Below are 23,972 nucleotides of genomic sequence, written 5' to 3' on the forward strand. Positions count from 1 at the left end.
CAAAGGTTACAAGTACCCTTAAGGGTTATTTCAAAGGCCAGTTTAACAGTGATTCAGCAACTATTAAATGCACTTTTTGCCAAAACAATGAAAACTGATCCACAGTTGAAACGTATTAAAAGGGGGGATGTTTGAGTACAACCTGGCAACCCGGAGGGAGTCTGGTCGAGGAAAATATTGCCCACAGCAGACTACTTGGCATTAAAGACGGCTGGCGGTAGGAGCTGCGGTAACCCGTTTCCAGAATCTACTGATCAGTTTTCTTGCCAGCATCAAGTACGTATTTAATTCCGTTTAACTACTAACACAGTGAACTAATCACTGATATGAACACTAATGCTTTAATAGTATTTTATTTGTTTAATTGAGGAGCTAAGTGATGGTTAGCCTTAAAGCAGAGCATAGAATAATAAAAGCCAAGCAGTGTGCTAACTGCGTGCTAGCTAAGGCTCAATTCAAAGGTCTGTCAATAAATAAGGCGTCTCTACCTTATGCTGCATTAAGTCTGTGTCATGGTGGTTTTGGTGTTGTAACGTTATCAGCAAATTATTGCGGTCAGTAGCGCAGAGCTGTGCAAAGCTAATCATACAACGTTAGGTAATGTTAGCTAGCTAACGTTAACGTAACCTCCGGACTTGAGCCAAATATGTGAAATGAGCTGCTCTGAACTGAAGTAGAGTCTTTATTGTGCAAGTGAAATTCAGTAAGAATATGTTAGGGTTAGAAAAGCTATCATTTAAAAACATTTTCGTGTGTTAAGAAATCTAAATCACACAGCTCAGCAGACAGGGTTTGTTAGCTAACATTATCACGAAGTTGGCTATTTAATGGGCAGGACGCAAAAAGCTAAGGTTATAATTTTTCAGAGATTTGAGGAAACCCTGTCTGTTTGGATATGATTTACAGCTGTCTTGCAGTAAAACCCGAAGGCTGATCTGACTTCTGCAGCAAGCCAAGTTACACGGGCGTTGAATAAATATATTATCTAAGATGCTAGCTACGCTGCGGCAAGTGATGACAGTGATCTCCATCTGATTATCTTTCTACCACTTAACATTACCTGTTTTAATGAAGGATATTTAGCATTTTAACGTGAAATAAGAAATGCACCGTGTTTAACTGCCTATAAACACAGAAACAACTGGTTTCTCTGTCAGGAGATTAAGTTATTTGGCAGTGGTGATGAAAAATATTTCCAGTTGAAGTGGACGTCAATGAAAACCTTGTTTGAGTCTGACTGTATGTGGCTACTTAGTGTGACAGAAGCTCCTCTAGTTTTCCACTTCGATGTGTCACTCATATTCTCCTGGTTAGAGCTGGTCAACCTCTTCACTTGGAGCAAGTTTATTTGAGTGCTGAATTAGCACTTCTCCTCAGTTGCATCATTCAATACAAGTGCACCTGGCTCTCTTGAAGATTCAAGCACCATCCCTCTTGATAAACATAATGCATCCTAGTGTTTGCATGACTGGCTGTTGCAGTGTCACTTGTTGATTGTTCCTATGTGAGTTTGACGTCTGTAAAGGTGTGGTGGAACCAGGACTGTGGCATGCCAAGTGCTAATCAGAGGGGTGTGGGTTTGTACAGCTTTTAGGTTTCCCTTTCTAGAGAACGAGGATCAGAAAGGGAAACCTAAAAGAGGGAAACAGCTGGCCCATAAAAATGGGTCCAGATCACTGGACGTCTGGTTCAAGCATTTTTAAGGTTAGAGGGGACATAATTAAAGCAGACTCGGATATGGCAGCAGTCAGCAAGCAAGTCTGACGTAGCGGTGCAGTATTGATTGTTCAGCTTAGTGATGGCATCCTTTTGTTTTAGAGACTTGCAGATGTTACTTTTCCCACTACAAATCAAAATTCCTTTTTCATTGTGTAATGTAGGAAAAAAAAATATTTCTCTGATTGTTAAATAAATATAAAGTGTCGGTTTTATTTGAGAGCAGAAGCCGAGTAAGGAATGTTGATAAGGTTTAACCAAATTTTTTGATCCATTTTGTAGTGAAACATTTGCCAAAAACAAATGGCTCCTTTCTGTATTATAAATGTGACTGTCAGGCCAGTCAGCTTCCCCAGGAGCCACTTTAATGTTTCACTTACAGGAACAGTAGTGGATTGTATAAAAATTAAAACCACATGGCAAGGTAAAGCAGTTTTTAGAAATCTTCATTTCAGATATAATACTGACCTAATTATGCGAGAATCTGTGCCATCAGTTTGGCTGCAGAAAAATTCACAATATTTGAGGAAGTTTTTGATCATGCCTGATCATCAGACTATTCAAAGGGCACAGGCTGTTAATGCATGACAAATATTCTGTGTTGCCTTCATAACATTATCACCTACTACTCCTGCAGAGAGCTGAGAAAAAGGAAAACCCTTCAAAGATGTGTTTCTGTGCAGCCCTAGTAACTTTTTCCCCAACTAAATTCAGTGCTTCTGCCAAGGACAATATTAACTGCAGATTTTTTCGAGAATGCTCTGCCAGACAGACAATAATTTATTGAAATCTGTTTTTCATTCATATTTTATAGCCAGGGGAAATGGATTTCATTTGATTTGCATTCACATTCTCAGATCTTACAAAAGTGGAAGTTTGGTATCTGTGCATTTTTGCTTCATACAACATGGCTACAGTTACTTTCAAATGTAAATTATGTTTCTACATTTGATAAGCTGCCATGAAGCCATATTTGATCACTAGTTCCTACAACATGGCTGAGATGTTTTTCTCAATTTTTTTTCTCCACAGATTTAAATCAACTTGGTGAAGAAACAAGAGGAAAACCTGAATTTTTGCCTAAAAGGTGGAGGACTGATCTGAACGTTGTTCTTCCAGCCCCCTCGCCAGTAGTGAGCTTTGTTGGCATCTCTAGGAAGAGAAATTCAAACTGAAAGTTATCGCACTTGAAGTCCTTATTTGAACACCAGCTTAAACATATTTGAAGGGTTATTTTACAGTCTTGTGGGAGTATAAACCCACGCTTTTCCCGGATACATCTGTGTGACAATATGGCAAAGAAAAACAGCCAAAAGGGTATGTATTTGTTTTATAAACCTTTTATTTAAAAAAAAAAAAAAAAAAAAAAAAATTGAGATAAATAAAATTTTTATTAAATGTTTTGTATGCTTTAATTGTACAAAGGCATACTCAGAAGTCATCATTGGTGTTTTAATGGCTACAGAAGGTTTAACTTACTTAATTAATATAGCAAGTAAAGTTGTGCATAATTGTTCTGAAATGCAATCTAAAGGAGTCGTCCCTAAAACTATGACTGTGGTGTAAAGTACAGAAACACTTTTTACAAAGAGGAAATCAACTTTTACATGGGTCCAACAGTTTTTTTTTTTTTTCTGACTCGTCCATAAATGGCCATAGATTAACTTTGGACTTTGCCCTGACTCTTCATACTCAGCTGTTTCTTGAATGGCCCGGTTTTTATTCCACCTCTGATAGAAGGAACCCTGAGGTTGTTCCTGTTTGGAAGAATGCCTTTTTGGAGGCCTTTGGTGGTTATTAGTCATTTAAATCAGACGCAGATTCAAGACTGTACAGGCACAGATGTGATGAGTTTTTGTTTCTTTGTATTTTCACAAGTGTGCGCTGCTTGTGCTTTTAACTGAAGTCGCTGTGCTTAAATGCCTAAATAACACGTCCTTCCACCTCCACACTGCAGTGTGCAGTGAAGCCGGCTCCTTCATTTTCTCATTGTGTGTTGTTTTAGACACTTTATGCCTCCAGGGAACAAATGAAATCTGTTTGCAAACTATTAAGGAGTTAATCGGTTTTGTTCAGATAGATAAACATGGTTGTTCATGTGTCTCTGTACTTTGAATGATGACGACAAATGGCTTACAAGAACACACCTGCCAGTATAACATGATTGGGAGGCACAAACGTAGCCGACAACTCTTTTCAGGAAATCTCTGAAGATGTTTGAAAGTTGTTTTGTTTTGCAAATGATTTTCTACAGTGGTTTGCAAATACGAGTCAAGGCCTGAACAGAAAATGGAGGTTAGTGTTCATTGTATCTTTCCAGATACGTCTGGGGTGGTGTTTGACACTCGCTCGAAAATGGTCATGTCCCAAGGAGGAACAGCTGAGAGGATGAAGGAGAAGGTAAGAAGCATACACTCACTGCACATGACTGGCACAAAGAGCCGGCAGGTTGTTTTTTTGGGAAGGCTTACATTTCAAACAAAGAACTCTACATTTGAGGAAATATTATGGGATTCTCCAAAAGTTAGACATTTCCACTCTGTGTTGGTGGACTCTTTGACATTCAGCAGCATTAGTTGTGGGCTCCGCTCAACAGTTTCCCAGTGAGCTGGTTTTTGGCAACAGTAAACACGAGAGGGCAAGCTGTCAGAGCATGAGTAACAGTTATAGTATTGCTGAAGGAAGAATGCAAGGTTTAGAGTTGGTGTTGAACTGTGGATTATTCCTGTCTTAATGGGAGTTAATTCATCAGTGTCTGTAAATGTTATTGACTTGTTCAATAGCTACACACCTTAGATAACTTGAATTTCCATTGGTTGACATATGTCCTTTTGTAGTCTGATAATAGGGAGCCTCATCCTCTTTAAAGCTGTTAATCTACAATGGAACGATGTAAAGAAAATGGGACACTGCAGAGTTTTACTGTGGTGTCATAATGTTTTCATGGCAGGTTGTTTGGATGTTGGTTTCTAATGTTTTTGTGAGTTTGTCATGCCCTACATTGAAAGTAAGTAGTGCCAAAACTGCTAACACATTTTTTAATAATCAAAAATAATGATATGATTTTATAGATAGCTGTTCAAGAAATAATAACACATGACAACTCTGCTGTTCAGCTGCTTGCATGTGTTTTTACTTGTTTGCAAAACAATAAGAGGCTCTTAAAATATTTGTATTTTTGCTTTTGTAGTATATAAGTAAGACCAAGAGTCCAGTGCTGTGTTTTTAAGCCAATTATAATTTAAATGTCACAACATCTTCAGTGTGAATTTAGAGTAAATATTGAATCACCTTGAGAGTTATTTCAGATTTTAGGATTACATAAAAACCTGTTCCTCTAACAATTGGTGCTTTATTTGTTTTTTTTTTTCTTTTTACAGATCAGTGCTGTCAGGGCAGTTGTCCCCAACAAAAGCAACAATGAGATTGTGCTGGTGTTGCAGCACTTTGAAAACAGTGTTGACAAGGCTGTTCAAGCTTTCTTAGAAGGTATGATGACGTCAGTGTTTGACCTCAACACTGGTAAATAATTGGCCCTCAGAGCTCCCTTATACCTCACCATAAAACTGGTGGCATTGCATATTTTACAACAATTATGCCTTAAGAACAGTCATAATTACACCACATAAAGAAAAAGATTTAAGATAACCCACTTTATATTATGTATGCTAGTATTATCAAATGCCTACTTCCACAAATATGCTGATGGTGCCACTAGAATTCCACATATATTTCCAATACACTTCCCACTTGTAGTTAGTTAGTTTAGTCGGGCCTGTTGTCTCTGTTTGCTGCCCACAAGGCTGCTGCTTCACCTTGGGAACAAATATTTTCTAATGCATTCCATGCCTTGCATTCAGAAGTTGAGTGTCACGCATGCCTTCAGTTTGGCAGGTTTAATTATAGAACAAAAACGTACGTCAGACCGCTTTGTTCCTCATTTAGCAGTCTAAACAGCACCTTAGGGCATTCCGATATTGAGATGGGTATTACAAGTCTGTCAAATGTCAACGTGTACCTTTGTCGTCAATGTTTGCTTTATGCCGTAGGCAGTGCAGTTGAGATCCTGAAGGAGTGGAACGTCACCGGAAAAAAGAAGGTGGGAACCAGAAAGCTTGAATGTGTCTTTGTTGACTTGGCATTTTTGTCACTCTTAATTATAAAATACTTGAAGCTAATTGCTGTACTTCTTGATGTCTAAAGTATCCCTCATTCAGTCTGACACTGATATTTCCATGTGCAGCCCAAGAAGAAAAAGAAGCCCAAGCCTCAGCCAGAGCCCTCAGCAGAGCCTGCTCCACCTGAGGCCACATCACCGGAGGAGGGCAAGGATGAGATGAACGGCTTTCATGCCAACGGATCAGTAATGGATGGAGAGTCACTTGATTCTCTGAGTGAACAGTTGGACTCTGCCTCCCTGGATGCAGCCGAGCTGGACTCTGAACCCGCTACATCCGAAACCACCGGTAATAACAGCTCTTCAGCCAAAATGTGATGAGTAATAAAAGCAAAAGAGGCAAGAGCAGAGGGATTTTAGGAAGGACTAGTTTGTTTGTTTGTTTGTTTTTTCTATGCTACCATGCTAAAATGAAGATTATCGATATATTTAAAAAAAAAAAAAAAGGCTCCTGGACTTGTACAGATATTGGGCTGTAATTACAGGGCACAATGCTGATCCCTGTCTTCTCAAAGATCTAGTGAAATTCAACTTAAATTCAGTAGCAACGGGCCTCATGCAAGAACCACTGGTACGACCAGATTATAGTGCTTGAAAGTACTTAAGTTTCAGGTTTGAGTGATTAGGAGAGCTTGTTGCATTCACCAACTGTCTAGCACCTACTGTAATAGTATTCTCTCATCTAATATCTGTCACATTTCCTTGAGTTGCCTCCGATCATGGACCGCTTTGCTTTTTGAAAATGTTTTTTGAACATCTAATGTCATGTCAAGCCGTTTTCTTTTTCGTTGTCACAGTATGGAGTTGCTCTAAAGATATGACATTGATGGATTAGGTCCCTTCATTCAGCTACTGACACAGCCACATTTATGTTCTCATGAGTGCAAACAATAAAAATAAGTTACAGACTTAGAAAAGTTAGAGCACTTAATAGAGTTGGTGAATCTGACTTTGAATGTCTTTAAAAAAAATAAAAAAATAAATAAAAATTTGGATAAAAATATCAAAATGTATCAAAATGCCTCAGTACCCTCTCTGTGTACTTTGTGTCACTGGGTATATTGTTCTGCAATCCAAATGTCAGTTGTATTTATTCCATATAAAGCCCCACCATTTTCTCACACTTTGTCATCTACCTTTTTTAAGACAACTTTTCACACTGTCACAAATGTGATGTGAATCTTGTCAACTGTTGTGGCTCAACCCTGTTGTAAACAGTTTTGGAGAAAGTTAGTTTTGAAACTACTTATTTTATTTATTGTATAGTAATCTGTCTCCCCACAGGTGCTGAAGCAGAAAGTCAAGGCAGCGCTCCAAGTCCCGCATCTCAGCAAGCAGGCAGGAATGGCCAGGGTCCCAGAGGCAACAAGACCCGACGCAGGCCAGGCTCAAATTCACATCCCCCCACTTCCTCATTAGCATCCACCACTGATGAGCAAGGATCACCAGCAGTCAAGAAGATAGGTTAGACACTTATAACTCTTGTCTCACAGATGACCTTCCCCTGAAATATAGTTCGCAGTAAGAATGCAATAATCGATAATGCAAGATGTTGCAAAGGCACAGGTAAAACCTAACCAGGGACAAAATGTGTTGCAGCATTTTTTTTCTTCAACATGTCTTAAATGTCTGCCCCTCAGCTTCCAACATTGACCGCTCTGTGAAGGACCTGCAGAGATGCACTGCCTCACTGACTCGCTACAGGATGGTGGTCAAGGAGGAGATGGACTCCTCAATCAAGAGGATGAAGCAGACGTTTGCTGAGCTCCAGAGCTGGTATGTAAATTTCTTTTCATATCTGCCTCTGGTCATGGCCGCAGCTGAATCTTGAGGTGATAAAATATTTGGAGCATGTTGAAACATGAGGTGCAACAAAACACTTTTTTAGTTATTTCTACCACAGAAACTCTCCCATGGGACCAAGAATCTCCCTGAGGAGCTCATGAAGTAAACTGCCTTTCAACTAAAACAAATTTATTTCCTTTATGAAAGTTCAAGATGTAGAAGAAGTCCCTGCTCTGCGGGTGCTACTTTCTGATGGTTCAGGAACTTAAAAGAGGGGGGGGGGGGTTGAGGCTGGTCATCACCAATTAGTCATTCACAGACACCACAGCTGCTTCAACTTGTGTATAACTTCAGTTACGAAACAAGGAAGTACTGATATTTGGATGAGGGTCGGACATTTCTTGTTGTTAAATAAAGTTAAAAACACAGGCAGCTTTGTCGTTGGTGTCTCACTTAGTTTAAAACAAGTGAGAGAGAGAGAGAGAGAAGAGGAGAATGTCGAGAGCCAGCGAGTGAATGGAGAGAGGAAGCAGCAAGAAAAAAAGACATAAAATGTGTGTTCACTTGGAAGTAGTGTCATGTTTACCAAACTGCAAAGTAAAGCTGGAATCAAGAATGGGAAATCAATTCACCCCTGTGACATTGTATTCAAACCACTTCATACAGGAAACAAACATGAAAGAATTTTGATTCGTCAACATAAATGAATGAGACAATGATAAGATGGGCGATAACTGAAAGTGCTTTTCCTTGGCTCCTGCTAGAAGATCGCTTGTGGCAGCATTATGTTGAAATGAACGATTAAACTCTGAAAAGAAGAACAGACAGGACCATGATTCCACCTTAAAGCAGAAATAAATAACCAGACTAGGGCTGCAACAAACGAGTATTTTCACCATCAATTACCTGCCGATTATTTAAGTTTTTGATGAATTGTTGCAGCTCTGTATCAGATATTCATGAGAGTCACAGAACAGTAAATACAAAGAGCACCATGTGGATTATCTTCTATCCTTGTGTGTGAAAACTAGTTTTAAATGATGATGTCAGTTTTCAATCTGTAGTCTTTTTAATTTTCCCGATTTCGTGGTTCTTCAGTTACGCGGATTAAAACAAACAGGAGTACGCAAAAGATTTTTAGTTCCTAGATTTGTTCATCTAGGTCCATAGTTCCTGGAACTATTTGGTTGAAAGGGGAAATTTGTGCTCCATGATATTTTTTCTTTTAGTTCATGTTGCATTTTACTGAAGTGATGTAGGTGTTTTGTGTGTTTATGTAAGTTTTGCTTTACCATCAGTGAGTCAAAGGGCTGTTTCTTACCTTTGTCCTTGTTGGTGACTCTGGGGCAGAGCTTCGCATAACAGGAAACAGACCGTTCTATATTTTAAACCTCAGGTCGCTTTTATAGAAGCGTCTTATGACAGATCCTGCTATATTGCCGTATAAAGCATAAAGTTGCCACACTGTGTGATTTTTAGATAGCATGCCGGTGTTTACAACAGCGTCAATGTCCTGGCCCGTCATGCTGGGTCCCCCTTTTACACAGTAAATCTGGCTCTGTGACGACCTCTGTTGCCGGCCTCATCACTGAGGAGGTGTGCCAATGTGTCCTGGTTTATCTTTGAATCAGCAATTTTATAAACAAGACTCTTGTCACTCTTTTATGTATTCCTTAACTATATATTCTTCAATCAACTAAGTAAGTTGTTAAGTGTTATTAGTATCTGCTGTATTTCTCATAGAGAGCTCCCTCGTCGTCCTCTCTGAAAAGCTGAAACATGATGCCCTGGCTTCCTGTCGATATTTTGAGCTGAATGGGATATCCATTTAGCTCCTCTCTCTCTCTCTCTCAGCTGCTGCACTTGTAAAAGTTGAGCACTTTGTCAGTTTAACAAATATAAAACAGAGATTGTTCTGTTAGTGCTCAACACCTTCAGTTCCCATGAGGCTCTTAAGGCACTTTTGTGGCTAAGACTAACATTGCTGTTGACATGTTAGCAGCCAGCACAGAAAATGGACGAAAATCCTCAGTAATTCATACTTGAGCTTTTTAGAAAGATAGATGAAAGAGAACCTCATGCAACACAACATACCTGTAACCTACAAACAGCCACCAGACAAGATAAACAAGCTATCCAGCATAATTGGACCTAAAGGCAGAAGGGTTTATCCGAAGCACGCAGGATCAGAGCAGGGCTGTATCGTTATCCAGTTGTTTAGATTTCCATGTTTTATATCTGTTCCAAATATCACACTCGAAGGCTGGGCGCAAAAGCCTGCTGTCATGTCCCCCCCCCCCCTCCCCCCGACTGCATCACACCACCTTCCTGATACCTTGTAGAGTTCTGTGTCTTTGCATGTTGTGTTGTCTTCACAAATCACAAAGAAATACGGGAGGAATGGGGAACAGCGCCCATTTTTGGCAAGTCTCTCCTCAAAGGCATTCATGGTTACATTTGTTTAAAGAGAAGAAAAAAAAGGAGCCTGAGGGAGACATCCAAAACCTGCATACTTTCTCACCGGTGCACTCCTTGTTGATTGCTGTGTAAAGTGGCCATGATTGCCAGATTGCCTATTTTTAAAATTCTTAAACAGTTAAAAAGAAGAAAAAAGAAAAATTCTGTGGTTCAAGACCCTATCAGACGATATAATAGGTACTTTGTTTGAAGCATACTGAGGCCTAAAACATACCAAGTGGAGTTTTCTTGTAAACAAAGATACGTATGTTTTAATTCACTGTTCCTCACCAAGGTGCATTGTGTGTATCCTTGAGACCTGACAACAGTGGTGAGTGAAACTTGTTCCTCATGAAAGAAATCCTGCTTCATTTACATCCATATTTGTTTACAAGCCATTTTTGTCTCCACTGCCACCACCTGTGTGTGTGCGCGCGTGTGTGTGTGTGTGTGTGTGTGTGTGTGTGTGTCTTCGCCTGCATGAGTCCTTGGGGGTGTGCACAATACAAACAAAAGTCGTGGACCCCCATCGCTCCATAGCGCTACCAGTTGTCAAAAACTCCACAGGATATCTTTAACTGGACTTGGATCTGAAACTAGCACGAAGTAATGGAACCGTTTTTCTTTGCATAATTTAAATGTACTTTTTCCCCTCAGCATTTTGTGTCTTAGTCATCTCAGCAGTTCATCATGTATACCAGAATTTAAACTGTAGGTGAATGCACTTCAATAATGCAATAATAATACAGCATCGTGTGATGATGGTAAAAGGGGGAGCAGCATTACACCTGCCACTTCTTCTCATGTGTTATTGCTTAAATATTGTCCTAACTGTATTGCACTTGTTCTGCATCGTCATTCACTGATGCTGCTGCATTTCTGATCCCAAAGTGATGATGCAACCACCTCTTTGTTTAATGTTATTGGAATAGCTCTGCAATCTCAGTGCAAAGTCAGCGTACACAATATTTCTTCTTATCTTGGAGTGACTACAGAAAAATGAACCTTATTTTCTTTTCTTTTTTCTAGTTTAATGGACAGAGAAGTGACTCTACTGGCAGAGATGGATAAAGTGAAAGCGGAGGCCAGTAAGTACTGTAATTTCCAGTATGTAGACTGAACCCAAACCCTTCCTGTCGCATACTGTACCACCCAGGAGCTACTAGTATTCTTCATATAATATGATCAGCTGACTCAAGGGCCTGAAGAATCTGGCCTAAATCACTTCCAGAGAAGAAGAAAAAAGGGATTGTTGTAGCACAGCAAGTCCCAGTTTCTTCAGACTTGCAGTGGTGCCCTTAGGGTCCTGATATACCTGGGGCATACCACTGTGTGAGTGTGTATGTAACATGACGGAGCAAGACTGCATATTTGTACAAGTAGGCCATTCTCCATTATTCTGTGCTCTCAGTGTAGAGTGTTGTGTGTTCCAGGCCTGGAAAAAGTGAATAGTGTCAGGTGTCAAGGGAGACTCAATGTTGTCTTTGTGCAAGGTGTGTGGGGAATTGAGAGGGAAGTGGAGAAACTCTAGTACTTCTTGGACATCACAAAAGCCAGATTTCCTCAAAATTTACCTTTCACTAATCTCCTTCCTGCATTACATTTGTGCTGACAGGTTTCCTTCAACCCTCTCGCTCTCCTGGAGGGAAAGATGTTACTGATAAACAGCCCTCAACTCGCATGTTTTCAATTTATGACATTTGTATAACTAAACAAAAAAAGATGCTCTCTGAATTGCTTAGTACAGTCCAGGATATAATGATCCCTGTTCAATCTTACTGTGGTACTGTGGGTGCCAAATACCAGTACTGTGTAGGGCTGAAACTATTGATTATTGTCATTATTGATTAATCTGCCCATCATCAATATCTTAAAATAATCACTTCAATGGTGATCTTCAAAATATTTTCTATTAACTGACGGTGACACACAAAATGCTTTTCCTTGGTCAGTATCTCAAACTTCTCAAACTTCCTGCAGATCCTGCACAGAGACCGGGGTTCTCTGTAAACAAGCCAATTACATTAACAGGACAAATATTTACAGGCCAAACGAAACAAGCAAATTAAAAGTGATTCACAAAGCACAGTGTAATTTGCTTGTTTACTTGCTCCTGCTACCTCTTAACACTTAGGGAGAATAGACTGTTGAAGCCATTTTCTTGTGCGTTTCCACACACATCTGTGCTTGTGTATAATAATGCATGTAATATCAACTGAACACAGAACGATGGAAATTGAGTCAAGGGCAGCTACTAACTGATAATGAAAATAGTTACCAGTAAATATTCTGACAATTGACTAATCGATTATTTGTTTCAGGTCAAATCAACTAGCAAGACGATCATTTTTTCAATGAATTGTTTGGTCTATAAGATACCAGAACATAGTAAAAAAAAAAATGTCCATCACAGTTTTCTTTTAAAGGATTATCAAAATAAGATAATCATTTTCAGTTGATCAACTAATCATTTCAGGTCTGATGTAGTCTAGATTTTGATATTTAATGATCTTTTGTAAAAACAGCTGAACACCTTTGCTAGAAATATAAAACAAATGAAAAGCTCTTTATACAGTGGCTACTAATGGTATTTCTTACATTTGCAGCTCAGCCACAAGATCAGAAAAACATGCAGCTATTACATGAAGGGTACATGGTTTTGTGACGGTCCCTCTGGATCAAAAAGCAAAAACTTCTGTGTAGATTCACTGTTTTGCACACACTTTCCGAGTCAAACAGGGAGACATGCATTGTAGATGTCTCAATGCTCCAGTTTTTTTTCTGTGGTAGATCAAAAGGCAACACATTCACAAGACATGTTGAGGACACATGCAACACTGTTCTTGGCCTAACTGTATAGATACTGGATGTAGATTTAATTGAAGTAACACATTTGAATGAGGTTTAAATATGCAAAGAGACATGTTGAGTGTGTGATGACGCTTACATCAGTGCCTTCACATCAGCAATTACATTTTATCTTGATTTGAAAATGCCTTTATCTTTGACCCTTGTTTACCTACAGATGCCGAGTCAGCTGCACTTTGTACCTCTCATTTCAAAACGCCACAGCTGGATTCTCTGAGGAAAAATGAAACTTATTGGGACTGCAAGGAATATCATTATAAAATTAAAAAATAAGATTTAGAATTATAATAATCAATACCTATTTTGATGATAAATTAAATAAAGCGTAAATACCACATATTCTCTACTTCCAGCTTCTCAGGTCTGAGGATTTATTTGTTTTCAACTACGTATCTTTGGGTTTTCAACCATTGGATAAAACAGTCAGAGCTGAAACAATTAGTCGATTCATTGATTAGTAGATCAAGATCTTCAAACTATTTTGATAATTGTTTCATTTATCAAGCAGGATTTGCTGCTTTCTTTCTCTAATATCACAATTAACTGAACGTCACAATTAATTAATCAAGTAAATAATTAGCAGATTAATGAAATAAATGAAAATAATTGTTAGTTGCAGCTCTAACTAGTAGTAATTAAGAGAGTGAGTTTTACTGCTGGCAGACACCTAGAGGACACAGATATTAAAGATATTCAAATACATTGTAAACTAGTTTTTGATTGGACTGAAATTCGTCTGAAAGATGGAAGGTCACTTTTGTTGGTTTCATAAATTGTACATTAAAACCAGCTGAATATCTGCTAAAGGTGACATGTTGTTTGTGTGTTCCAGTGGTGATTTTGGACGCCCGACAGAAGAGAGCGGAGGAGCTCAGACGGCTGACAGACCAGTCAGCATCCATGTCTGAGGAGCAGTTGACTGAACTGCGTGCAGACATCAAGGTACTTTGAAAAACACTGCTGCTCCAGTTTGGCCTCATGTGTCTCTGTCTCACAGTGTTTGACTTGGTACTTTGTGACAGAGTCTAAATGTGAAATGGCTGTTAATTGTTCAAGCAACTTAAAAAGCTCATTTGCAGTAAGTTGTTGTCTTTTCCAGGTGAACCACAAGCAGAAATAATAACTGAAAGAAAATGGCAAATCAAAATACATTTACCTGCTGCATCTTGGATAATGATTTTGTTATTATAATTGATTATCTCTTTTTTGCAGCACTTTGTGAGTGAACGTAAATACGATGAGGACCTTGGGAAAGCTGTAAGATTTACATTTGATCTTGAACCGCTGAAGACAAGCATCTCGACGTTTGGATCAGGTACTGAATCTCTTCCTTTTATTACCTTCCTTATCTGTGTTCAAGTGAAAATCTGCCCTTTCCCATTTAGTAATCCTAAACGATACGTAACACCCTCCCCGCCACCCATCACAAAATACAAGACCAAGCTGATCACTTTCCACAGTTTATAATGTCATGTCTCAGGCATCCACAGTTACAGCAGCTGGTACAGTGCAGACAGCAGGCTGGAAGTACACACTGACAGTGACTAATAAGCAAATTATTGCACTATGTCAAAACAAGATCAAGATGTGTGCTGTGTCTTTGGAAAAAGACAAAACTTTTGGAAAAAAGCCGAAAGTAATATTGTTCAGTAAGACCCACATTTTCATCTGACATCATAAAATAATATCATCTTCTCAAATGCGTCAGTGCTTGTTTGTCTGGAAGCTCTCAGAGGTCAATAGTTTTCCATACTATTACTATGGACACAGTAAAGTTGGTACTGAAAAGTAGTGACGTCTAATAGCCACCAAAATGGAGCAATGTTGGAGCTCCACTGATCGTCCTCAGGCTGTATGTGTAAAATAGATATTATCAAGCATTTATGTATATGTCGTTATGTATGTCAATAATAAATTTATATCAATTGTACTCACTTCATCTGTAAGTGGTGATAATGGTTTGGCTCATCTGTGTATGTTAAAATAATACACTGTCATTATGTGGTTTTAAAGAAAGCCAGGTAATCAGTATTGCTACTAATTAGTGCAAACACATTCAGAACTCATAAATTTGCTGAACTAAAGCAGTGATCTGTCCCATGAAACAGGATTATATGTACCCTGCTCCACATTGCCAAGGAAAACCTAGAACCCCTTCAAATCCCTAATATGGACGGGTTTCCTGTTTGCAATCAATGACACATGTGCAGCAGGGGGATAGAAAACTCATTGCCACAATGTCATGATAGCTTACATATGGACAGCCTCAGGACTGAGAAATGAAACCAGTGAAATTAATACTGAAAGGTGAATTTGTATGTGGCATTCATCCTTACATTTCCAGAGCTCCAATCCACACTGTGATAGATGCTGTCAGCCATAGATAATGACACATGAATTAGAGTGAGGAAGTGCCACGTGCAGCAGTAGCAACTCTAACCAGAACTACACTAAATTTAGCTCTTCCAGGTTTTGAGAAATGAACTGTGAATGGGTCTCAACAGGCAGCACAGAACCCACCACCCCTCACACAACTAATGTTAGCATTATTAAAAACCTGAAGTTCATGTGTATGAAAATCCTGCTATACAGTATGTACCCTATGCTAGACGTCTTATGTCGGTCTCAAAAAGTACTGAATTTAGTTCCTTCAAAAAAAAAAAAAAGCCAGAGAAAATTTTAGAAAGTCTTTAATTTAAAAATGTCTTGAATGTTTAAGCCGTAGACAGTAACATTATTCATAACTTTTGGCTGTCAGGAGACAGTTGCTTGGAAATTGATAATAATAAGTTATTTTTTAAATGGTTAATCCATCCACCAATTTTCTGCCTCCTGTCTGGGTCCAGGCTTGGAAGGATTACGAGACTCTGGGCTCCTGAGTAAAGACGAGTAAAAGGTCCCCCAGCACTCCTAGATAGGACTCCCACACTTTGTGGTTGTTTGTTTCTTTGTAGTGTTTTTTTCTCTCTCTCTCTCTCTCTCTCTCTCTCTGGTCATTTTTAGTTTCTTTTTTAGCTGTTTTGTGTCTCTTAGTGATGGTCTTGCCCGTCTGTTCAGTAATCCATACGTGGGTCCAGGTCACGTTAATTGATTACTTATGTTACTAAGCGATGTTGTTATATACAGCTGGGAAGTAAGGTGATTATAAATGTCAAGAAATTCATCCACCAATGTTTTTAGTCATGCTGGTTTGTTTAAGAGTGACGTCACTGTGCGGTGAGAAAACACTGATTTTCACAGTGCAGTTACGAAGCTAATGTAATAATCTTGCTTCAAAAGACCAGTCTCAGGTTGTATAGTAAGTGCTTTACCTTGTTGTTTCTCTTACAGTTTACCATCCACGTACAGGCTACTCAAATCGGTCCCGCTGTAGCTCCACATCCTCTTCTGTCGCCAGCCCGAGCCTGCTGGAAACTCCTCCTCCCACCCAGACCCAAAGCACCCCCAGTGAAACCCGCCCCCCACCAACCAAACAGGTTCAGATCATGAATCAGCTTCACACTTCACAGATGCTGATGCCCTCCAGAGATTTAATTAACTTCTAGATACTGACTGACTTTTAATTCTCCCCGCAGATTTTCCAGGGCAACAGGCGTACTTTCCAGGGACAAGGTTTTCACTCGGGTGGTCAGCGGTATAACGGCGGTTCCTACCATGATAGGAACGCCGGTCGCACTAACCATCGCTACCAGAGTGACGGTGGTCATACTTCACAGCACTCCAACAACTCGAGGGGTCCCTCCCATTCCTCCTCGTCCTCCCACAACCAAGACCGACCCTCCCACAACCAAGACCGACCCTCTCACAACCAAGACCGACCCTCTCACAACCAAGACCGACCCTCCCACAACCAAGACCGACCCTCTCACAACGGGCTGCCCCAGAGGCCTCCGCGGACGCACTGCCCTTGACGCTGGAAACCCTCATCTTAATCAAACCCATCTACTAACCCTTGCACTCTCCTCCCGGTACCCATCCCATACCCTGCACACCCCCACCCCCCCTATTAACTCCTTTCAATGAAGAATAGAATACAAGTTTACATATTTCCATCAGTTGAGCTATAGTGCCACCTCTCTGCATCATACATCCATTCATCCTTCAAACTTGAAAAGCTCTCACTGTTCTCTAATCGCTCTTCCTTTTTGCATCCCTCCCATCCCGGTATAGGTAACAGCTTCTATCCTTAGCCCCCCTTTGAGAGATCTCATTGCTATGCTATTGTCAGTCTGTTGTTAACTTCTGCAGTTGAGCAGTCTGCCAGAGACTGACAGAACTATCTGCAACAATTTGTGCACTATTGAAGTTGAACTCTTAGTACTTTCTATTTTTGCTGTGGCTTATGTCAGCTCTCTGATTTGCACCTCAAATCTTGTTTTGTTTTCTTCTTGTCTCCCAGAACCATTTCAATGCCTTCACCGTGGAAAGCGTAGTGAAAGTGCAAAAGTTGTTCTAGCATGAACAGGGATTTTTGTCATCAGGAGAGTAGACATGCAATCAACACTACAGACTATCGTTAATCTTTGCAAGGTTAAAAAAAAGAAAAAAAAAAAGAAAAAAAAAAAAGAAACATATCAAACTGTAATCCAGAGCTTTTCAAATGGCTGCTATAAACAGTAGGGAACTTGTTAACGCTAGGACTTAGATGTGTTTGAGAGGACCTCATAAGTTGCTCTCAAAAGGAATAGTTCCCAGCATTTTGGAAACGCGCTCATTTGCTGTCTGGCCGAGAGTTAGAGAAGTTGGATACCACTCATGTATGTAAACTAAGTATGAAGCTAAAGCCAGGAGTAGTATATAGGCCAGAAGCGGGGTGGAAACAGCTCCGTTACCTGTCTTAATTTAACATCCTCCTCCTGCTAGCTCCTCTTATAGCTCACTTATTAACACTTTCTATCTTTTCATAAAAAAAACTACAAGTGGTGGTTTGATGGGGAGTTATGCACCAGAGCGAGCAAGGCTATCTGTCTCCCCTTTGTTTCCAGTCGTAATGCTAAACTAAGCTCATTGTCTCCCTCTCCAATCCAGATGTGCTGGCTGTGCTAGCTATCTCCTCATCTGACTCTCGGCAAGAAGCGAAAATAGTTTCCCAAAATGCGAAACTATTCCTTTTAAATATTGCCTAAGGCAGTGATCTATTGCCCACCTCCCACCGGCCAACGTGGTCATCACGTGTGCTGTTGTTCTTGGCTTGCTGTCAGTTATTTTATAACAATGAGAGGGCTCATTACCTTTTGTAGAAAACTGTTAAATGATATGTTCAAACTCACAGCAAAGGAAACTGTCCACATGATGTTTTGTAGTTAGTTCTCGACATTTTTTCAGGTGGATTTTCTTCCACACAGTACAGTTTGTTCAGTTTGTTTTTGTTGTTATATGCACATGAATGGCATATTAATGACGTGCTTGCCTTTAGTCACAGAGAGACTTCACATTTGCCTTTCTAGAAACATGGATGTCTGCATCATGTCGGCTTTCTAAAAACAGATGGTACTTGTAGAGCAGACGTGAATTATAAATATATTTGTGAGAATAAGGTGCAAGATTTACTCTTCCCCTTTTTATATACTCACTTTATCCCATCTGTGAAAGTAAAATTGATTGATGGAAGGTTGGTATTGGACTTCACAGGTCGTTTTTATGGCTGCAAAGGAGACAAGGCTGCAAGGCTGTTGTTGGGGTTAAGTCTCTTCGTAGTGTCCACAGTCCGTGAACACAAAGCTGGTGAATACCTCATTGCTGATATTTTGACTAGGCCTGTTTTCAAGGCGTTTTCTCGCAGTGGGTGCTTATTTAGGGACAGGAACCGCTGGTGTTTTCTCATCTCTCACTTGTAGTTTTGTACCGAGGCAGAGCTGCAAGGCTGTTGAGTAAAAGCGGTTGTTACATTATTGCTGCATTTTCTTCATGTGTTGTCTTCCCTCGAGAAAGAAATTAAGGAAAAGAAATGAATTTAAAATTTTGCTCTCACCCCTCTTCATGGAATTTCTGATCATAAGAGGTTTTTTTTTGTGTTTTTTTTTTTGTTTTTTTTTAAAGATGAGATAGGATAAAAAAAAAAATCTTTATTTCAATAATTATATTAGTGAATATTGTGGAGAACTTGTTCGCAGTTTTTGGTAAATATGTGTTTGACTTTAAGGATATTAACAAAAAATCTTCTTTTTCTGCTTTCTTGTGTAGAGTTCCATGAGAAGATTGACACCACTCTTGTAACATGATGATATATATGAGAAGCCAGTTAGCTTAGCTTAACATAATGACTGGAAACAGGTTGCCCTGTTTAGCCCAGATGTTCATTTACCAAAGCAACCAGTTAGTCTTCATCCTTGAAGTGTTTTCTCCTGTAAAACTGAAAAACACTCTGAAAACATTTTTGATAAAGAATAAATTTCACGTTTGTGTCGCTTGACGACCAAGTGTGAAATCGGCTCATTGTTGCTCCTTGTGGCTGTTGGGGAAACAACCTCAACAACTTCTCTGGCAGTGATGATGCCATTATGGCTTACTGCAGCACAACGAGGCGAACACGGCACCATGCTAGAAAAGTCACTTAGACAAATATTACAAAGGTTTAATTTACACTTTATGGAAAGAGTTTTCAAACTGTATTTTTTCAGTTTTATGGGAGAAAAGTCTTCAGGGATGAAGAATAACTTGGGTACATCTGGTTAAGCGCCCCCCACCTCCATGGAAGAGCCATGGACAGCTGCTTCCCTTAGCTTCTCTATGGAGCCATCCAGGATCGTTTTTTCCAAACAGGGTCAGGAAAGAGGAGAGAAACTGAGGTGTAAGTGTAACACGACAATTCACAGTATAACGGGGGTAATGGCTGTTTATATTGACCTCATTTGTCGTTTATCATCAAATTGCTTTAATTTTTTTTCTGTATCATATAATTAACAGAAAACCTCAGGTAAGACAGGATTATTCCACTAGTGTAAGGCTGCAACTAACAATTGTTATTATCAATATTTCAGTTTTTTCTTTAATAATTGACTGTTTAATGTATAAAATGTCAGAAAACAGTGAATATTCAGATTTCACGTTTTGTCTGACCAGCAATTATAACCCCAAAGATGCTGATTTCATATCATAGAAAAAAGGGAAACAAACAATTATTCACATTTCACAAGCATGTTTACTCAAAAATATCAATCAAATATCAAAATTGTTGCCAATGAATTTTCTGACAGTCAACTAATGGTTTAATCAACTAATCATTTGAGCTTTAGAGTACAACTTCTACCATGTACAGTGGAGGTCAATAGGAAGTCAATCTGGCCATGCGGGGGTGTTGTATGTGGTATCAGTCTTCTCATCTAACTCTCAATAAGGTAAGAAAGCAAAAAAGTGTATTTCCTAAATTGGTGAAACTATTCCTGTAAGTGCTTTCAGAGGCTGTGACGTGGTTATAATGTCACAAAGATTTTTATTGACTGAAGTTGTTGGGGGAAATTTTTTACAACTTTCCTCAACCATTGAATTGATGGCAGGCTGCGGTTTAGGCTGATCAAAGCTGCAGGACAGATGATTAACAAACAATTTAGCTTTTATTCCAGCGTCTCTACTATTAGAGACGCAGGACCTGTATAATCAAAATTCAAAAGAGTAGTTGTTTTCTCATCTGGGATTTTGTCTGTCTCACTTTAACCACTTTTTGTTGTTTTACATTCCAAACTGTAGGAATATTAGGTTATCGCCAAAGAAATAATTTCGTCCTGTTTCAAAAAAAAAAAAAAAAAAAAATTGCTGCCTTTTTGTTTTCTGTCCTCAGCCTGTAAAGAATTCCAAAGGGGATAAATCCAACACTTCACCTTCATTCTTTCCACCCTACTTTACTTTCAGATTCCTTACTGTATATACATATATGTAGCTATATAATTTTGTGCTCACATAGGGCATTTTGTATGTGATATTCATACTAGGCATAATGGAGGTTAAAACATCTAGTTCATTCATTTCTTCCAGTAGACCTTGTGTCCTTCTCAAGACAACTTTTCTGAGACAACTGTAAACTCAAGTGCCTTTTCTTGTCTCCCACCGATTCATTGACATCCCCTCCACCAGAGTATGGACCAAAGACATCGACCGTCCCCAACACCCCTGCCCCCTCTTTCTCCCCTTCACTGAATGGCACACTTTTCATTTCCTACAAATAAACAGTTTGCAATACTGAATGTGTATGTTTATTTTTTTGTGGTTATATTAATATGTAATGGATGGAAACGCATTCATTAGACTGTATGTCAGCAAACCAGGAGGTAGGTGAAACACTGAAAATAGTGTTCCAAGTAAAATCTACTGACTGAAGGTTAACACAGGTGGCCTGCATACACAGTAACGAGGATGAGCTACATCAGTAAACTTTGAAACACCTGTGTGGAAAAGAATTGGATGTCAAGTACCTGTGCACAACAGCAGGTGCAGCCAGCAGAGGGCGGCACTACACTTTGAAAAAAGGTTCAAATGTGAGTTTTGAGCGCGAGGCTTGGTGGAGGACCTCATCAAACAGCAGAGGTAGGAGGAGTATTCATATGTTTTACTAAAAAGTACCAATTCAACAATGTAAAAATATTCTTTTACAAGGAAAAGTCCTGCACTGCTACACAAGTAAACAGTAAATGTACTTAAAATATCAGAATACGGAAAAAATGGAGAAATGGCTCCAGAGACTGATTGTTGCATTGTTGTTATCCTGCATCAGTAGCATTTTACTGTTGTAGCAGTTTAAGGGTGGAGCTGCTTTATCTACTTTATACACAGCTACATATTTCCGTCCAGTGGTTCCCAACCTAGGCGTCAGTCCCCTCCAAAAGGTCACAAGATTGCACACATTTGTTGTCATTTTTGTTTCTCTAATCTTTGCTTTTTTTGTGACTTATTTGTTAAAACAGAAATCCAGAGGGGAAAAGTTTCTTTTGTGGAACTGATCTGAAACCTGTCCAGGAGCCCCAACTACACACTGATTTTTTTGTAAGGGGTTGCAAGTCAAATAGATTAGGAACAGCTAGCTTAAATTTCAAAGAATGTTTTGTATTTTACAAGCAAATCACGTTTATGTAAAATATTCATCTGAAAAGTGACTAAAACTGTTAAACGAGTGGGGGTGTTTCCCTCTGAAGTAGTGAAGTTTAAAGTAGCAGAACATGGAAACTCTCAAGTACAAGCACCAAACAAATGCACTGATGTGCTGTACTCGAGTAAATGTATTTTCCACCACCACCGTCAATCAGCAACCAAATGTTCATTAACCCTCTACTATGCAAAAAGTTCTTTGTTTTCGAGTTTCAGTCAACAGATGATATTTTCAGCCTTTGCATGAGGATTAAAAAAAAAAAAAAAATACATTTCCATGGCTAAATGTTGTTCTCCAGTTTCTTTACCTCCACCCTACACTCTTCATTAGGTTCATTAGGTACACCTGCACAGTCTGTTTCAATTCAATACAGCGCCCCTCTCATAACATCTATCTTTATGGAGCTCATCACATTCAGCTTTTGTTAATTGTTGACGTCATAGTTAAAGTTGGGGGGTATTCCATAAACGTCGCTAAGGAAATCAGCGCTAATTTGAAAAAGCCCGGTTAGAATTAACGTCGACTTTCACTTCAGGCTCAAGCCGTTCAATTAACACAAATTAGCAAACGGCTAGTCAAGGTTTAATCAAATCAGGCTTGAACAAGATGCATCATACGCGCACACGGACTATACAATAAATAAATAAGACATTATGAAATAATGTCCCAATTCAGGGGCTGCATAGAAAGGAGGGAAAAGAAGAACTGTCTTGTTCTTAGCAGCGCAGCAACTGCTGCTGATTAGGGTTACCACCCATCCTGTATAATACGTGAATAAAGAAATGCCAAGTAAAACTAAACCAGCCACAACAACAGGTGGAGTGGAGAAGTTCATCAGTGAGCAGTAACTGACGAACTCTGCGCTGATGACAAAGTCGTGTGCACCTCCTTCGCGTAAAGTCAGTAATACAGTGCACATCAAAGTTCCTGCGTGTCATCCTCTTTCTCACTGTAGCTATCAAAAATAAAGGCAATAAAAAAGAAATGTTTAATTGTACATTGCCCACTGAAGCCTATATTATAGTCTTAGCCAAATTACACAATAACCACTGTAGGTAACGAGGCAATAATCGGCAGATTGATCATTCTAATATTCCATCCATTTACTTAGATTTGTGGCTGAAGGTTAAGATACGTATTTATTTTATAATTCATAAATATGATTGATAGCCTATATTATTAATATGACAATGCACAATTTCAAACCTCTACATTAATAACCACATCAATCTACCGTGTATAATTGATAAACACACAGCTACACAATTAAAGAAAAAAAGTATTCCTGGAGCAAACACGGACATGAAAAGAATGATGCGAGGGCAAGACACTTGATGGAAATGTCTTTTGGGATTTTGTTTCAGGTCGTTGGAAAAATAATTGAAACACAGCTAATTGAAGCTTGACAGTTAGCCTGCTACGGCTAGCTCAGCAGTATCAGTTACCATGGTTACAGTTATGGAACGGAACTCTGGCTTTATCTGCCCTTATCTGCCTTGATGGAATAGGGCCCATGTGTTGTACTGAACTACTGAACTATGACCTCAGTGCTAAAACATTTTATTAATTCAACACAAAACTCCTAAACTTTATTGCAGAACTGTTGTACTGATATTAACCTGTGTACACAACAACATGACCACTGAGTGCATGCTAAATGGCAAATACAGATCATTTTTGGCTTAAAAAATGTCACTGCCTTGAAGCGCTTTGTCCTCACTGTCATTGGGAAAAGACCTGACTCCATCCACTGCCTTTAGATCATACAATGCACCTGTGTTACATCATGTTACATTATAACACATCTCCATCATTAAGTATAGTGTATTGTCCTAACAGGTAGTCTGATTGAAGTGAGGCAGCAAATGGAAAATTAAAACATGTCTTCAT

General features: G+C 39.2%; 1 protein-coding gene across 1 annotated transcript; it reads left to right on the forward strand.

Annotated features, from left to right (window-relative positions):
- The first annotated feature begins 201 nt into the window (after positions 1 to 201).
- On the forward strand, positions 202 to 21,183 carry LOC111235049 (spermatogenesis-associated serine-rich protein 2-like). The gene is made up of 13 exons (XM_022763351.1): positions 202 to 276; positions 2,749 to 3,033; positions 4,037 to 4,116; positions 5,097 to 5,205; positions 5,766 to 5,815; positions 5,960 to 6,182; positions 7,178 to 7,357; positions 7,534 to 7,669; positions 11,165 to 11,223; positions 13,836 to 13,945; positions 14,216 to 14,318; positions 16,334 to 16,479; positions 16,579 to 21,183. The coding sequence occupies exons 2-13, from the start codon at positions 3,009 to 3,011 to the stop codon at positions 16,912 to 16,914; spliced, it is 1,557 nt and encodes a 518-aa protein (XP_022619072.1). The 5' UTR covers positions 202 to 276; positions 2,749 to 3,008; the 3' UTR covers positions 16,915 to 21,183.
- Positions 21,184 to 23,972: the final 2,789 nt, after the last annotated feature.

Source organism: Seriola dumerili, unplaced genomic scaffold (genome assembly GCF_002260705.1).
Source record: "Seriola dumerili isolate Sdu_G_001 unplaced genomic scaffold, Sdu_1.0 BDQW01000468.1, whole genome shotgun sequence".
NCBI lineage: Eukaryota > Metazoa > Chordata > Actinopteri > Carangiformes > Carangidae > Seriola > Seriola dumerili.

Coding starts and splice junctions, on each gene's coding strand:
- LOC111235049 (XM_022763351.1), top strand. CDS start 3,009: ATGGCAAAGAAAAACAGCCAAAAGG. Junction 6,183..7,177: donor CGCTACATCCGAAACCACCG/GTAATAACAGCT, acceptor GTCTCCCCACAG/GTGCTGAAGCAGAAAGTCAA. Junction 13,946..14,215: donor AACTGCGTGCAGACATCAAG/GTACTTTGAAAA, acceptor TCTTTTTTGCAG/CACTTTGTGAGTGAACGTAA.